The sequence below is a fragment of the Ictalurus furcatus genome, chromosome 7 (genome assembly GCF_023375685.1).
Source record: "Ictalurus furcatus strain D&B chromosome 7, Billie_1.0, whole genome shotgun sequence".
Taxonomy (NCBI): domain Eukaryota; kingdom Metazoa; phylum Chordata; class Actinopteri; order Siluriformes; family Ictaluridae; genus Ictalurus; species Ictalurus furcatus.
The window spans coordinates 21,480,646-21,497,866 of record NC_071261.1 but is presented as its reverse complement, the minus strand read 5'-3'; the positions used below and the strand labels follow the sequence as shown (position 1 = coordinate 21,497,866).

The 17,221-nt window shown below is 39.6% G+C and overlaps 1 protein-coding gene across 1 annotated transcript; it reads right to left on the bottom strand.

Moving 5' to 3' along the window:
• Window positions 1-231: 231 nt before the first annotated feature.
• dthd1 (death domain containing 1) lies at window positions 232-9,062 on the bottom strand. The gene is made up of 10 exons (XM_053630123.1): window positions 8,219-9,062; window positions 7,465-8,095; window positions 5,855-6,176; window positions 5,563-5,742; window positions 4,522-4,771; window positions 4,143-4,365; window positions 3,772-4,061; window positions 1,330-1,568; window positions 1,029-1,086; window positions 232-956 (listed from the first exon to the last, which is right to left on the bottom strand). The coding sequence occupies exons 1-10, from the start codon at window positions 8,571-8,573 to the stop codon at window positions 592-594; spliced, it is 2,913 nt and encodes a 970-aa protein (XP_053486098.1). The 5' UTR covers window positions 8,574-9,062; the 3' UTR covers window positions 232-591.
• Between the last annotated feature and the right edge of the window lie 8,159 nt (window positions 9,063-17,221).

Genomic DNA, 17,221 nt, shown 5'->3' with positions numbered 1-17,221 from the left:
TTTGAATAGCCTGTGCATCCACAGTTCCTCGTGCCTCAGTGGCACGTATGTAGTGACGTCACGACTAGGCCAAAGTCACGCGGACGGCGGAGTGCTGAGGTGCTCATGCGCACTGGCGAACTTGGTGAACTGTCTGTCTGAACTGTCCTTGCAGCTTATTTATGATAATGAGTAAACTCTTCAATTATACTTATTTAATTTAGATCGTATAATCACAGAGCACAGGGGCGTATTACAGTGAGCCAATTCACGTTATTAATGTGATAGTAAATTGTAAAGCTCGAGTCTGAACGTTTGAAAATAAATTTAATTAGCGTTACAACACTGCCGTCTGCTGGTCTGGTCATGCAACTTCATCATTTTGGGTTTGTTTTTAATGGACGTAGGTCTGAGGAAATGTGTATTGACACTTGATCAGTGCTTTTATTTCCGCTCATAGCAATACAATCCCATATCCAGATATTCACCCTTCTTACAAACGAGTTGTATCTATTTATTTCATGCTCAATTACTCTCTAACTGAGAATGAACAGAATAAACTTAATCTTTCAGATCTATAGCTTATATCTAAACATAGTTACACTTCATATTTCATGTTTTCCTCTTAATCTCACATAATGGAGGGCCATGGACTGTTACAGGTCTTTGTGTTTCTGCACCTCTCCTCTCACTCCTGTTCACATCCGGATCTTTTTTCAGCAGCTCTGCGGCCAGCTCTGGCCTGCCGATGCGAGTCAGACATTGGGCAAGCAAAGGACATTTTGGTGTGAGGGAAGGAAGGGCTTCTCTCCATGTGGTTAGGATGTGGAAAATCTGCAATGCAAGGCTGTTTGGAGCTCGGAGTTGGGCCAGCTGGACAGATGAACGGCGCAGGCGAAGGCACATGACCAGCAGGGATGCATCTTCTTCGGACAGCTCGTTACAGAGCCAGGCTAGCAGCTTGTCACAGAGGGGTTCTGGCAGAAGAAAAGGTTAAGGAGGGTAAATAAAAATTCATAGAGAGGGTGGATTTGAATATTTCTACTCACCTGCCTGATCATGCCGCAATAATTTTGCACTGATTGGCCGAGACAGAGATTTCACAGTCTGAAAAATAAGACAATAGCAAACTCTTGTTATAACATGTTCTTTGGGATCTCTTTGAGCTAGAGTGAAATTATCTTGGAATCTTACAATCAGCTAAAAAAAAAAATGGTAGAAGCAGCACACTAGATTAATTCAAATAAATCACAAGAGCTTTGGATATGGCTTTATGGAAGTAAAAATGATTTGAACACGTTGTAAGCATTGCAGGTTTATCTGGACCTAAGCTTGTTTGTATTATTTCACCTTTGGAAGTGTGAGTGACAGCTTACAGACCGGTTGTCCTAAGCAATAATCTTCTGATACAATTGCTTCGTCTTCTCTCCATACCAGCTGATCTTTAGGGATTTGGAAAAGTAGAGCCGTGCCTTTGTAATGAGGTGAGCTGTAGTTTCCAAATGGGTCCAGTTCCTTCAGCTGCAAACAGAGCCAATTCCTCCTCTGATTGTGAAATGTGAGTGTGTGAGTCTCTGTGCACTGGTCACCTGTACAAACATGCATATGCTCACATAAACCCAAACAAGAACCTAAATTGTACTGTATATGCACTTCACACTAATGTTACATTACCCTGAGGGGCTTGGAAAATGCTTTGTCATTGAGTGTGTTTACATGTTCAAAGTAATCAGAAATAAAACAAAATAAACTTTTGCCAATAATTAATCAGTAATCAACCATCCATTTTCCATACCACCTATCCTACACATGGTCACCTATCCCAGGGAACTCAGGGCACAAGGCAGGGGACACTCTGGACAGGGTGCCAATCCATTGCAATGTAAAATCACACACTATGGACGATTTGGCAGTGCCAATTGCCGTCCAACTCGTGTCTTTGGAACGGAGGAGGAAACCCCTGAACCACAGGGAGAAAATGCAAACTCTGCGCATAGGGGAGAAGCAGGATTCGAACCCTTAATCCCAGAGGTGCAAGGCAAACGTGTTAACCACTAAGTCACCAGGCCCTAATCAGTAATCATTGATATGGTAAAACCTTCTGTGAAGAGAGATTTATTTAGCTTTTTTTTTTAAAAGAAGCATAGAAAGGGATGAGAATCCCTAGCTGCGATGAGAGCACCGCGCACAGCCAGGCAGGTGCGCAACTGGTTATCCGCGGCAGAAGCCAAAGCCGGTTTAGTATGCACCACTGTGGCGAAGCACAGAGTTCAGTCGGGTCCCCAAGGCGTGCAGCCATAGGACAGGGGGAAAAAAGGCTTAAGAGGAGGCGGGCAGCCTAACGAGCAGTGTGAGCATGGGCAGCTTGCAGCGAGTGACACAGCTAACATGGCTAGTGAAACAAACATGTCCAGAGGAGGTTAATCCAAGGGATATGCACTCAGGTAAGGGGCATGCCCTTACCTGGCATTGGACACAAGCTCCTATCTGTCACAGCCAGACTTGGTGCAATTGGATGCTTCTACAGAGGTCAGGTACGGATGTCCTTCTCATAGGTGGATCTCGAACATGAGGTGATGAAGGAGAACTATATGTTTTCTGACACTGGAAATTCTTCAGGATGGAGGGTCCTGTGGTTTCTTTGTAACGTGAAAATCTGCATTTTTTTGTCTAATTAACTTCAAGTGAGAGAAAATTCTAAGTGAACAGAGGCCTATGAGGAGACACCTGTTTATAGCTGTATTATGTAAGAGTTAACAGGAACTAATTTGTTTCATGGTCATTCCACAACATTAAACATAACTATACAGTTGTGCTCATAACTTTTCATACCCCTTGCAGAATCTGCAAAATGTTAATACTAATGCATAATGTTTTTTTATTCAGTACTGCCCTGAATAAGCTATTTCACATAACAGATGTTTACATGTAGTCCACAAGACACAATAATAACCGAATTTACACAAATTAACCTATTCAAAAGTTTACATACTCTTGATTTTAATATTGTGTTTTGTTACTTGGATGATCCATGACTGTGTTTATGTTTTGTGATAGTTGTTCATGAGTCCCTTGTTTGGCCTGAGCAGTTACACTGCCCACTGTTCTTCAGAAAAATCCTCCAGGTCCTGCACATTCTTTGCTTTTCCATCATTTACATATTTGACCCCTTTCCAACAGTGGCTATATAATGTTGAGATCCATCTTTTCACACTGAGGTGAACTGAGGGACTCGTACACAACTATTACAAAAGCAAACAGTCACTGATGCTCAAGAAGGCAACACGATACATTAAGAGCCAGGGGGGTGTAAACTTTTGAACAGGATGATCTTTGTAAATTGTTATTATTTTGTTCTCATTTTTTTTTCATTTACTACCGCCCTTCAGAAGCTACATGTTTACATTTTAGACAAAATAATAACAATATGTGGATAAAAAGTATGATGTGTCATTGTTTAATAGATAAAAATTGTATTTGTTGGCAAACACTTTGGGTCATGCTGTTTATGGAAAATAATCAACTTTGGGATGGTAACACCACTACACATCATGTCAGGCCCCATCACAATAACCCGCTGTTGATTATTCATCTATAACAGCACAGTTTTATTTATTTAGTCCTATTTATTAGGCATCTTTTGTAGAGGTGTAATTCAGTAGTTTATCTAGAACAATGAAGGAAGTTCTGGGAAAGCTGATTGATAAGGGCATAACATGTAAAGTGAGCACAGTCAGCACTGTCCCATACAGCTCCAACACAACACCTGATCAAACATGACTCTTTAGCTACCTGTGCTGGTAATGTTGCCGCTGAATTTTAGCAGCAGCTGCTCTCCTTCCCTCATCGATATCTCAACAGATTGCTCTGGAGACCCACAGTAAGCCTGGGCATAGAGCTCAGCCAGTCCCCAGCTCAGATCTCTACTGGGCAGGACAGCTAGAACCACACTGCTGGGGTCATTCTGTCTTTTGTGGATGGCTATGGATACTTTACAGGTCCTCACTGACTCCTGCAGCTCCTCAGCAAAGAACAGCAAGCAAGAAGGTCTTACAGAAGATAGGAGACGAAGGACTATCAGCCTGGAGAAAAGAAGAAGATTCCATCAGCACAAACGTAAACAGGAAACAGAGAAGCTGTCAGTAAAAATGTTGAGTAGGTACCGCTCATAGTTCTCCAAGACCTCAAAAGAAACAAGGTCGTTCTGCAAGTTCCTCACAGTGGCTTTATCCAGAACATTCCAGTGATTATCTTTCCAGCCCAGAACAACCAGCTGCTCTTTAGTCAGCTTTTTTGATGACTTCACTGAAGCACTTAAAACTCTTATTTGTAAATAAAGTACACATAATACAGAACTGTAGGGTTTATAAAAAATTGCAGTGATAACTATAAAACAAATCATATTTGTGAAAGATTCCTTATGCTATAATTATCTAACAAAATTCAATATGTTTGAGTTTCTACTTTCTTATATCACTTTATCTTATTGAAAATAAAATATTGCTTTACAGCCAAACAAAGAAACAGGCACTAGATGCCTCTACCTGACCCGATGGTATGAGATGTTGTCAGGCATAAGAGCTGTGCTATCAGAGTAAGTGCAGGTCTTCTCCTCTCCTGTCTTCATCTTTTTAGGTTTAGGAGGACAGGGCAGCGTTAGGGTCAAAGGTCGTAGAGGGCTTACAGTCAAGGGGTGATTCAGATAGAGTAGAGGGCTAGTAGTGAGGATGAAGTAGCAGGAATCATTTCTGCACTTCAGTGAAGACAAGAGCAGAGCATCTACAGGCTGTACCTGAGGAGTAAAAAGGGAAAAAAACAGGCTTTTTTAAAAAAAACTGATCTATTATTAGAGACAATGAACAGCTAATGTTGTAGAGAACAGAGCCATGTGAAGCCAATAGACTGCCATTCGGGTATTCCTAACGTGCTGTATGACGAATGTATATCTATGGACAATATGTAATGAGAATGCTAAAAAATTAAATGTTGTGTATTTCACTGCTTTACAGGATACAAGAACAACTGCCTTTAACTTGTGCATTTATTGTCTAGTGTTGTTTAAGCTGTGCTGGCTGACTAGCCGAGTTATCTAGAGAATAGAAAATATCTAGTCAATATTCTCTCCAAACATAGCTAGCTACATTAGTGTGCATAGTCTACTTTTATTTAAATTCAGTTAAGCAAGTAAGGCAACCTGGGTGTACTGGAGGAAAAAATTCTATTATGAAGCTAAGAAAAAAGAGACTATGGTTTATGGACTTTGCACATTTTTCTCAAAAAGCATTCTATGAATATCAATAAGGTATTGTCTGAAGGAAATGAAAAATACATTTGGTTCTTACATATAAATTGAAAGACCTAATAAGGTTCCCTGCTATAGGCTGGTGCCCATATATTCCTGCTTCACTTGTGAAGATGAATGAATGAATAACCCTGAACTGGCTATCTAGGTCTCTAATATGTACAGTATGCATGGAAGTAGCAATGTATGACTATCTCTATGAATGACAAATCTATAGATCTATAAATAAATTAGAAATTTAAATGCTATGGAAAAAGATTAGTCCATGACTGTGAGAGTACCATTGCTTGGGCAACCACCGGTGTGATGAAAGATCCAGGTGGATAGTCTAGACATATCCTGGAGTCCACACTCAGTTTGAGACACAGACCTCTCTTTGGGATTGTGAATGTCTCCCTCTGCAAACGGGCTAAGACCACGAATACACCAAGAGTGTACACCCTCACCACTGCGAATGTACCCTGAGAGAAAACACAGACCTAATGTGCCAACCACGAAACACATCCATTGATGTAAATCGATGTTGATGACATGATTTTGATTAACTGAACAATGCAATTTGCTTTCACAGACCCTGCAGCCTCCATAGATGCCCTCAGTGGCTGCCGGAGTGACATAACTGATCCTCTGCTCTTGGTCCACCACTTTCACCACAACCTCACGGTAATTCAGGCGGTAACAAGCCCGAAAAGGTACAGCTACAGTAAGTGGGAAGGGACACTTCATGTTGCTGAAGTTTTCAAGTCTGAGAACGCTGCTGACCAGCTCCTCTGACCCTGACACCATGAGAGAGCTGAGGCTGTCCACTGCCTTACATGTGATGACCTTTGTGACTTCCAGGGGGGCAGTTATATAGCACAGGACTTTGGAGGAAGATCTTGCTGAATCTGTTAAACTGTGAGAAAAAGGGGTTTTCTTAGTGTTTTAACCAGATTTACTTCAGAACACGTATTTAAAATGTTGCATGTGCAAATGATCAGATCTGCCAAGGAAAATATAAAAACATGAATGAATGAGATGAAAATCGTCCTGGGAAGTCTGCTAAGCCCACTGCACATTACATGTAAAGTTTTATTAGGTTAACTACCATATAGAGGCACTTTGTAGGTATACAGTTACTGACTGCTGCAGTGTCCGGATTAACACATGGGTTAGATGGGACTGAAGACCCAGGACCTGAACTCGCAAGGGATCTATTGGTTGGCTGGGGAAAGTTGAGGGCGGGAAATTAATTTTGCCTGATTTAATGACAAATGATCAAGTATCTGTACAAATGTCTAACTTTGTCATTGAGGAAATATATGATTAGTGAAATTGCCTGTGTGACACAGGGGTGCAGTGCATAGCATTGCTGCCTCACAGATCCAGGGTCCTCAGTTTGATCCTAAGCCTGAGGTACTGTCTGTGTGGAGTTTCACATGTTCTTCCAGTGTCCGTGTAGCTTTCCTTCAAGTTCTCTGGTTTCCTCCCACCTAGCTCCCAAAACATGCCAGTAGGCGAACTGGCTACTCTAAATTGCCTCTATGTGCATGTTGCCCAGTTTTGGAAGTATATCTGGGGAACGTCACACTCTCTCACTTTGCACCCAATGTTTCTGGGATAGGCCCTTCGATGTTGTTACTAATGTGGATTAATGCTGCTTTTAGGTGCTCATTGGAGGATTCTACATACCAAAAGGTTGACTAATAACTTCAATCCTACGAAAAGAGATACACATCCTGCTTTTTCTTTGATTTATTAAAAACAAATATAAGCAATTCTTGCAACTGAAATGCATCATTATATTTATTATTTTCCCATTTAGACTTCATTAACTATTACCATTTACTGCAGTGTGAACAAAACCTAACAAAATACTTATTTCTGTCCTTATTTTATGAGACACTTATGTGGAAACAACTGTGAAAAAAAATATTGAAAAATGTTATCTCTTAAAATGCACAGTCAAGACTTTTACTGCTGGGAAAGTGAAAAGTTGATTTATATGTCACATCTCATGAACTCATATGCCATCCAGAATCCCAAGAGTCTCACACTAATGGGTATTCAAATAGGAAAATTGCAAGGTAGACATGTCTGAATTTGGTAACCAATGGAAACTATGGAAAATGTATAGAAATCTCTCAAGCTGATGTCTCCAGCTTGGCACACTTGTACAGGGAAAATACTAAAAGATAACTTACCCTACTGTAATACACTTGTCTGTCCAGCTTGTATGTTCTTCCATAACCACTGTGCCAACCATCTCTGAATTTTTGTCTCTTTCATCCTCCTGTACTGGTTCTTTCTTCACCTCTCCAACATCCTCTCCAAGACGTCCATGGCCATCATTTCTTGGGCTCTTCAGGACTTCGCACAGAATCCTGTCCTCTTCTTGTGTTACAAGGTCGATTGGGCTTTCATTAAGCAGTTCATATGGTCTAGTCTTTCTCTCAAACGCACGACAGGTCTCTGCTTGGGTATTCGGGTTGCTTTGAAGGGCACATTTCTGAATGTCTGAAAGGAGTGAAACATAGGAGGTGTATTCTGGGTCAGTGTTTGTGTTTTGAGCACCACATTGCTCTTTAGAAGATATCTGTGGAAGGAATAGTCTGTCCTTTGAATGAATCATGAGATCCTGAATCATGAAATCGTCCATTGTTGTCTCAGCTTCTGTACTTTGCAGTTTTGCTCCAGAGATGATGGTGATCGCTCTGTCAAATTTACTTGTGATCAAAACCAGTGTCTTCTCGATGCTGTGCACATCTCCCAAAACACTTTGAATGAGATCATTGATATAGACATGTTTGTGAAAATTACCTTCTCTGGAGGCTCCTGCAGGGAAATCCATCACAGAAATCTTTTATGTTGCCATGCGACTGAGTACAAATAAACAAAATAAAAGTACATGCAAGAAAGAAAAGACAAGAATGACTTTCTCTCACCAACATAACTTACCCAGTTGTTTTGCTTGAGTCTCTCTCTTTGGGAGCATGTGCCCATGATTTGCGTGCCTGTCTCGCTCCATGAATGTGCGTACTGTTGTGCTTAGTGCTTCTCTCAGGGAGCCTACTCTGTGTGTGTGTAACTCACTCCACTCTTTAAAAAGATGGAGAACTTTCTTAACGGCCCTCGCTGAATCTCCTTGCCCAAGAGGATGCCCAGAAGCTTGGATAAACTCTGATCCAGGTGCCTCTGTGCTACTGTTTCTCTCTGAATGTAATAGTTCTTGTAGTCTCTGGATTGTAGCTTGCAGCAAGGTCATTATTTTGTCCTCAGGACATGATCCAAAATGAAGATTTGCCCCCAGCATTGTGGATCAGACAACTGGTTCCTGTCAAAGTCTACTTTCAGAAATCCCACTTACTGCCTGCGATTCTGTTTTTACCTTTCCCTTTTCTGTCTTTGTCTCTTCTCTCAGATTTGGCAGTATTTACAGTTTTAGTGTAGTAAAAATGGGTGGCCATGGCAATAAGAGGGTGTGCCTGAAGACAAAGAGGGCCCTTAGCAACAGAGGACCCTAAAAAAGAGTAATGTGTGTGTTTTAGAATGGCCTCTGCTCTGACAGACTGCACATTAAAGTCCTTTTTAGCCTTCAGACATTCACTCCTCCTTCTCTCTCTCTCTCCCTCTCTCTCTCTCTCATTCTGTCTGTTGCTTTTTCTCTGTCTGCATCAACATTTTCATAGAAATACAAATGACACCAATATAAACAGGTAGGAGCATACATATATTTAATATATAGAATGAAAAATATGTGTACACATTAACTTTATGCTCTCTCTCTCTCTCTCTCTCTCTCTCTCTCTCAGCTCTGATGCTCTCAGATGCTCTGTCCAAATGTACTGAACAAAATCACTCACAGCTTCTGCAGCCTGAGAGCCAATTACTTTGGGAATGAGCTACCACAGTAATCTATTAAAGCTCAACTGCAGATAATGGCGGAAATGTGTAACCTCACATTTCATAAGCTGAGAGCTGTTCAGTGAATATTTCATAAGCACAGAGATAATCAGCATGCTAACATTTCAACATGTTGAGTAAAGGCCCATGTGCTTACAGAAATTTGTTAGCTTATTATATCATTTTACAGGGTCTGCTAACAGAGAACTGCCACGATTGCCATGGTTGAAGCTGGGTGATTTAAGGTATGTTTCCATGCCTACAACACACACACACTCACACACACACACACTGCATGTGGATATAAAAATGTTAACATGACATTAATGCTATAGTTTTGACAATTGTGTCCTACTGTAAATCCTTTCACTAAAGTACTCTCACACTGTAACAATCAATAGTCTGAGGTACAAAAATTTTAAACCCTCTCCCTGCCATAACAACACTGGTGAAGCTTAAATAAGGCTTAAATAAGATATCAACATGTGGCCATTTCCCAAAACTGACAAGTCAGTTAAAAACTGAATTTTGGATGTGAAGAATTCAAGGAAAGCTTCATCTTGTTATATGGTGCTATTACTTTTGTCCTAGTTAATTAGCCACCCTTATTTGTCTTAATTTACAGATTTCTTTTTGGATTGCTTTGTTTCAAATCATTAATTTGAAATGAATAAGTTTCATAAAACTTTCATTACATCGGTGTTTCATTAAATCTGTTTAAACTTAATCCATACATGCAGTGACTCGTGCCAATTATACGGTTTGAAGCCTATGAGTGGAGGATTAATGAGTGCACAGAAACTCAGTAGCCTAGGTAGGATTCAAAGGTTTTTATGAACTAACTGGATTTTCATTATACATTTGTTGTGCAAGCATGCTCCTGTGAACAATTTACAAATAAATTCGTTCATTTCCAGTTTGATAAATGAGGCCCATTCTATATATATGTAAATGAGTGTGACAAACCATGTTGGCAAAGCATCTAGTGTTGCTAATGGGCTAACACTGGAAACTTTAAACCGGGTTCTATGCAACTAGAAGCTTTTATTATGTCAAGACAAGGATTTTAGAAATCAGAGGCCAAAATGCAAATGAATGACCTAATATTTAAAGTGTATTAGAGGCTAGTTGTAGAGTTTTAATAAGTTTATTGAATTTAGTGTCAATCTCCTCAACCACCACTAGTGTGTAACATCCACCTGGATGATGTGACGGCTGCCATAGTGCGCCAGAACGCCCACCACACACCAACTTTTAGTGGAGAGGAGAGAGTGATGTACCCAATTCAGAGATGGGGATTATTAGGGAGCCATGATAGAGAAGGTGCCAATGGGGAAATTGTGGCAGGACACCAGGGTTATACCCCTACACTTTTACGATAAGTGTCCTTGGATTTTTAATGACCACAGAGAGTCAGGACCTCGGTTTAACGTCTCATCCGAAAGACAGTGCTGTTTCCACAGAATAGTGTCCCCTTCACTATACAGCCCACAGCCCACACGGTGAGCGCCCCCTACTGGCCTCACTAATACCACTTCCAGCAGCAACCTTAGTTTTCCACAGAAGGTCTCCCATCCAGGTACTGGCCAGACTCAACCCTGCTTAGCTTCAGTGAGAAACCAGGTGAGAACTGCAGGGAGATATGGCTCTGAATTGAGAGGCAGGGGAGGAAGAAAAAAAAAAAATCACATAACGTTGTTAATGGCGCCCTCGTGTGGTCATCATGTGTCACTACAACAAAGGAGGACAAAATTCTGACAGGACTGGGAAAAATACAATTTTATTTAAAAACTGGCTAAATGTATGGATCTGTAGTTTTTGTAAATGTGTGGAATTGTAAAAACTCCCTGATGCAACAACAACGAAAGAGTTGTTAATGTTATTTGTGGTCGGCTCGGCTGCTGCAGTATGCATACCCTGAGGGGTTAAATCTTTAACACACACACACACACACACACACACACACACACACACTTACTTTGGAGGCCTGTGAACCGAACACGAAATAATTATACACACTTTACCCACAAAGCGCAGTTGTAATTTATTATTTATATATATATATATTTTTTAGCCTTTTCATGACCTGTCCTGTGGATATGAATGCAGTGAAGTGCTCAGGCTCAGGTAAAGCCGCGTTTTTGGGCGGTTTATAACGCGGGGAGAAGGCGGAACGGATGAATGCTCTAACTTCCACACTACAATACTACAGGGCAGCACGCCCACATGAGCTTGGTGGCTAAACAGAAAAAGAAAGTGGAAAGAAACCGTTATTAAAAACCCCAAAGCGAAATTAGTCAAGCTGTAAAGTGGATTTAGTCTGAAACGGCATCCATTTGAGGTGAGTAACGCAAACAAGTGATGAAACGCTTTCTAAACAGCTGGCAGGGAAGACTTGTAGTTTCTCGGATTCATTTAGTGCTTTACCCGCTTTCCCTTTAAGCACAGAGCGTTCCTTCAGCAAACATTTGCTGAACTTTAGCTCACCTGTTGAGTGTCTTCATTAAGAAGACTCAATGCCGCGTTATGTGAGCAAGAGAAAGGCTTTGGCTCTGTTACAGTGTTACATTGACTTCCACACATGCATGAAATGTAAGTTAATGCTTAGTATGAAGTGATATACAAGGCAGATAAAGTATGCTGAGTAGCTGGACTTTGCTCCAGGGCTGTACATAAAGAATAAGATGCCAGGTGTGTATGAGTCAGAACACCTCCTCATTCTTCTGCTTTCCTGTTTTTATTATTCACATCACAGTCCATACTTACAGCTTGAAAGGAAAGGAAATACTTTCTGCACAATACAAACTCATTTTGTTGTTGCTGTTGTTGTTGTTGTTGTTGTTGAAGAAATGAAGACTGAGATAAAGAGTACTGAACTGTACAATTCCTTGTCATTGGGGTCCTCCTCTTATCTTTTTGTTTGTTTGTTTGTTTGTTTGTTTGTTTGTTTACTTACCTTAAATATGTATCTTTCACAAGTGTGGATGTAGTGTAGGTTTTAAAATGTAATATAGAGTAGAGCTAAAGTAAAGTACACTATATGTACATGCTACCTTTCTGTGTAATAGAGAACATTTTTCTGAGAGTGCATGTTTCCATAGCAACATACAGTTGTTGCTTTTATTATACTTCAGTTGACTGATAATTAAAGCTGGGCGATATGATAAAAAAAAAAAAAAGTAAGTATAACGATAGTCGAGGACATTTCTATGATGCACGATGCATATCACGGTATATAATTTAGCTAACAAACTGTCTGCAAAACAGTAGTAAAATTAACCAAAATGCCATTAAACTGAGTTTGATGATACTTTTCTTTAATGCCTGCCAAAACAAAGAAGATTAAATGGAAAAAAAAATGAACGGCATCCATTCAGTGCCATTTAATTTGTAATGATTAAAAAACGTAAAAATACCATAATCACCATACCAATGGTATCTCAGAAAGGTGTTTATCGTGTTTATATCGATGTATATATCGCCCAGCCCTACTGATAATGTGGGTATGAAATATCATATGAATGTCGAGTCATGATAAATAACAAATCTAAACTTGTCTAAGAACTAGACCAGACTAGATACGATTCTGTTAGATAAATAATGTTTGTATGCTAAAACCAATTGGTGAACATGTTCGAAGTAGTGTCCATAATGCACACAATAAGCAGAGGCCTGGTGTGGTGTAGTTACGGTAGTGAAGCCTTGCAATTGTACGAGAACGTTATGAATCTGAAACCGATCCTGATAGTTGCAAAATGAAGGATGCAGTGTGCAAGCTACAGTAATAGTTAGGCTATTTTTTTTGTTCTGCATCTTACTTTAGAAGTGCGTATAGTGCTTAGGCACGGTGTTTTGCCCGAAGGTTCCATGCTTTAAACTGAGTGCGTAACTTCAGGGCGTGTTAAAGCATGCTCACGTTGTGAACAGAGAGAGAAAAATTTTTGTTTGCAGTAAAGGAGTATCGGTGTTCTGCGGTAGTCAGCTTTTGCCTTCCATTATTCTGAATAAAGCTCTGAAAGAGAACAGTGTATACACCTAGATTATTTTTTACACCATCTCCATACTGTGATTTCCAACTTTATGGGATATTTGCAGTCATAAAAGCAGCAAAACAGCCTGTGTTTTAGTCTGTGTTTTGGTCATCTTCAATACCAGAAGTACATAAATAATTTACAGTTTTGCACAAAATGTCTCAAAACTGAGAGAGATTTTTTTCAGGCGAACCTTTAAAGGGATAGTTCATGCAAAAATGAAAATCCTGTCATCACTCACTCACCCTCATTTCATTCCAAACCCATAAGACTTTTGTTTATCTTTGGAACACAAATGAAGACATTTTTAATGAAACCTGGGAAATTTCTGTCTCTCCATTTACAGTCCAAGCCTACGCAGGGTTGTGCAGGAAGTAATTCTGGAATTACTGATGACTTGTTTCAGGCTGTTAGGAATTGGTTCTTTCTTTTGGGAGACAATAACTCCATTTGTCATGCACTTGGATCTTTGAAACTTTGCAGACCTTTTACATACACAAACAGCTCTATAATACTACATGAAAGGTAATATCCGAAAAAAAAAGCATAACAGGAGCACTTTAAGTCTTTATTCACATAATATCTTCACTTCCGCATAGATCTCAGATGCGTGTTCATGAGAGAACAACGACGCATGCGTTTTGTGTTGATGCAAGAGCGGACAAAAAAAAAAAAGTCAAAACAGTGTCCTCAACACTGCTGTAAACAGTGCAACGCTTTCGGGTCCCGATGTATAGACATCCCGTCCTATCGCGAGATAGAACGGGACCCGGAAGTGCTGCACTTTTTTTTTTGTCTGCCATCGCATCAACACAACACGGACGGAAGTGAAGATATTTTGTGAATAAAGACTTCATTTTAGTTTTTCGCACACACAAAGCATGCGTATCACTTCATATAATCGGGATTAAACCACTGGAGTCACATGGATTAATATTACGAGGCCTTTATTAACTTTTTGGAGCTTGAATGTTTTGGTTACTGGACTGTAAATGGAGAGACCGAAATCTCCCAGGTTTCATTAAAAATGTCTTCATTTGTGTTCCGAAGATGAACGAAAGTCTTATGGGTTTGGAACGACATGAGGGTGAGTGAGTGATGACAGAATTTTCATTTTTGGTTGACCTATCCCTTTAAAGCCATTGTCAGCTTATTTTTCATAATTGGCTTCTTGCTTCTTTGATAATTGAACACCGAAATGACTTCTTTCCTGCTCTGTCTGCCTTTTGCACCTGAGCATGAGCAAAACTGTATCTAGTTAGAATTTCGGACATTTTATATGCACCGTTGTAGTGTAGTAGTAATCTTGCCGGCAAAACTCATATTCCTAAACGGTTAATAAGCCGTGACAGTAGGCAGTTAAATGAAAGGACATGAAAATAAATGTTATTGTGCTTATTAAAATGATATGCGTACTGCTTCTGCACATTGCACTGCTATGCACTTCTGATCATTGTAGCCTTTTAAAACGACTTTAAAGAGGGCGGAACAGCACAAATCTTATTTTTGTGGAAATATGGTCCAAATACACCAACACCAGAGCACAGTGGAAGCTCAGCTCTGTCATTCCTACATACTTTAAAAACAAAACAAAACGCATGATCACTGTTTGTAAGTTGCAGAGGAGGCGTAGCTGTAAATCAGTATGCGATGTGACACGCCCACACAGTTTGGATCAGGCAGAAAATTAGTATAACAAAGAGGTTTTTTCAAACCGTGTTGCCAGGGTCTTTAATACCGTCACAAAGTCTTCATGGCTGTGATAAGTGAACATCATAAATCATGAATTTTGAAATATTGATCTTAAAATGGACCTATATTTAAACAAGCTCTTTTTGATTTGATATTTAAAAATGTCATTTTGATGTCAAGGCTCACACTTATGAGAAATGAAAGAAATGAAGTTCAGAAAACCATTGTTAGATGTGACGCTTGAGTGGTCATAATGTTGGGTGTGGGTTAAATAGTGGTTGGAAATGGTTCAGCAAGTGCCACATGCTGAGTAGGAAGTTTCACACATCCCCACCAACCTCTGACAACCAACAGCAAATCAAGCACTTAGACAGATGTGCTAAAAGGGGTGTGATATGTGTGCAGTGGCCCAGCAGTTGAAGAGTTGCAGTGATGTGATGAGCATTCAGATGGAATGCATTTTATGTTGGGTGTATACATATTGACTTATCGAGTCAGTTCTCTTGTAGATCCTGCATTTGGTTCATGGTTAATGCTAAAATCATTATCTTGCATTCATTTCATTTGTTCTTTTTCCATTGTCAGCCATGTGAGGCTAAATGCGTGACCGTGTTCAGCTTGCTTTTGCTGCAGAGTGAAAATGACATGGAAGCAATTTCCTTAGTGTTGTTGCAAGGTGCTATTGTTCTCGTTCTGTCTGCCTATGTAACTTTGCAAACCATGAACGAGTGTCAAAATATTGCCACAGCTAACTCTCACAGGCAGTTAAGATCAGATTATATAATGGATATAGTTTTCTGAAGTGGTAAACATGTAGGTTTAAGTGTGTAACATATGCAGAAGCCTAAAAGAAGAAGTAATTGGGGGAAATTGCAGAACAGACTGGTGTTTAATGTATAAGGTTGGGCCTTGTGAAACAGAGACCAGTTTTTAGTGCTCTTGCATCTCTTTTTACAATTGTAAAAGCCTTTATTTTGACTTGTGCTTTGCTTCTTTGCAGAATTTTACTATTACATGGCATTGGCCCTGAATCTCAAATCTAGACAAAAGATTTTTTTTTTTCAAATGCCACAAACAGCAACTAGCAAACAAAAGCAAAGGATGTCTAGTTGTGAGTTGCAAACAACAGCTTCATTCCTGCCATGCAATGACTGCAGAGTGGTTAACCATAGCATGGCATGTATGTGTATGGCCTACTTATCGACATGTCCTCTTGTTGGCCTAATCAGCTTTTGTGGTCTGGGGATAGGAGGAATGGTTAAGAGCTGCAGTTTAGATTTTAGTGGGGTGTTTTTCTTTTTTTTTCTCTCTTTAATTTGAGTACAAGTTTTTATTCATGAAAACCAATTGAATCAAGGCCTTGTCCATGTGTATACATACATTTCTGAAGAAGTAGTTTTTAACCCCCCTACACACACACTTTAAAAAATTCCCATCCACATAACAGCATTTTTTAAAATATAAACCCCCCCCCCCCCCCAAAAAAAAAAGAAAAAAAAAAGTGAGCTAAGAGCATGTGTATTGTGGTATTGAGAGGTAGAGAAGTGGAAATACAGAAACCACCATTATAACCAAAAGTTCCTTCATTACAGTATCCTAGTCATGGTTGGCCAAGTTTCAAAATTAAAAAATAATAAACAATGATAAACTGATGATGAGTTGGAACTACTGCTTAATGAATTTGGTTCTCCATTTGCAGTTTATATATATTTTTTAATTTAATTTAATTTTTTATTTTAAAGCACCATAGCAGTGGATTCAGGAGCAGTGCAGTGTGAATCATAGACTAGCTATTTGCATGAAGGTGTAGTAATAAAAAAGGGTTAGTGTTGAAATTGCTACCAAGATATTTCAGACCACAAACTGGTCAGCAGATGATGAACAGATTCCTAGCACATTCATAACTCTGGGAAAACCACAGTGCGCATGTGCAGTTTGGCACTCTGACATTTGCATTTTCTAAAACAATTTTTTTTTCTGTCCACATGAAAACAGTGAAAATGGTAAAAAAAAAAAAAAAAAAAAAGCACTTCCTTTTCAGTGACCCTCAATATTGTTTTCATATCGATGGGAGGACAAATGTATAGAAACGAACTACATTTTCAAAAATATCTGTATATGTGTAGACTGGGCATTAATGGGTGTAGACTTGTCGTTTGTCAAATAAGAAAGAGAACATTATTGTCACCATGATTATTGTCCTTACTAATCCATTTTTCTGTCCACTAACCAATTCACAATCCTTCTTCCCTTCTAGAGTGTTGTTGCTTTCTGAATACAGTCTTCTATTCATGGCACCAGCCCTTCAGGTCAATTTACTCATACTGTCATTGCC

What these genes read in the sequence shown, in the direction of transcription:
- dthd1 (XM_053630123.1), bottom strand. Translation starts at nt 8,573, where the DNA reads ATGCTGGGGGCAAATCTTCATTTTGGATCATGTCCTGAGGACAAAATA. An exon ending in GACTCAAGCAAAACAACTGG is followed by an intron (nt 8,096 to 8,218) that starts GTAAGTTATGTT and finishes ATTTCCCTGCAG; the next exon opens with GAGCCTCCAGAGAAGGTAAT. An exon ending in CGGCAACATTACCAGCACAG is followed by an intron (nt 1,569 to 3,771) that starts GTAGCTAAAGAG and finishes ATGTTTGTACAG; the next exon opens with GTGACCAGTGCACAGAGACT.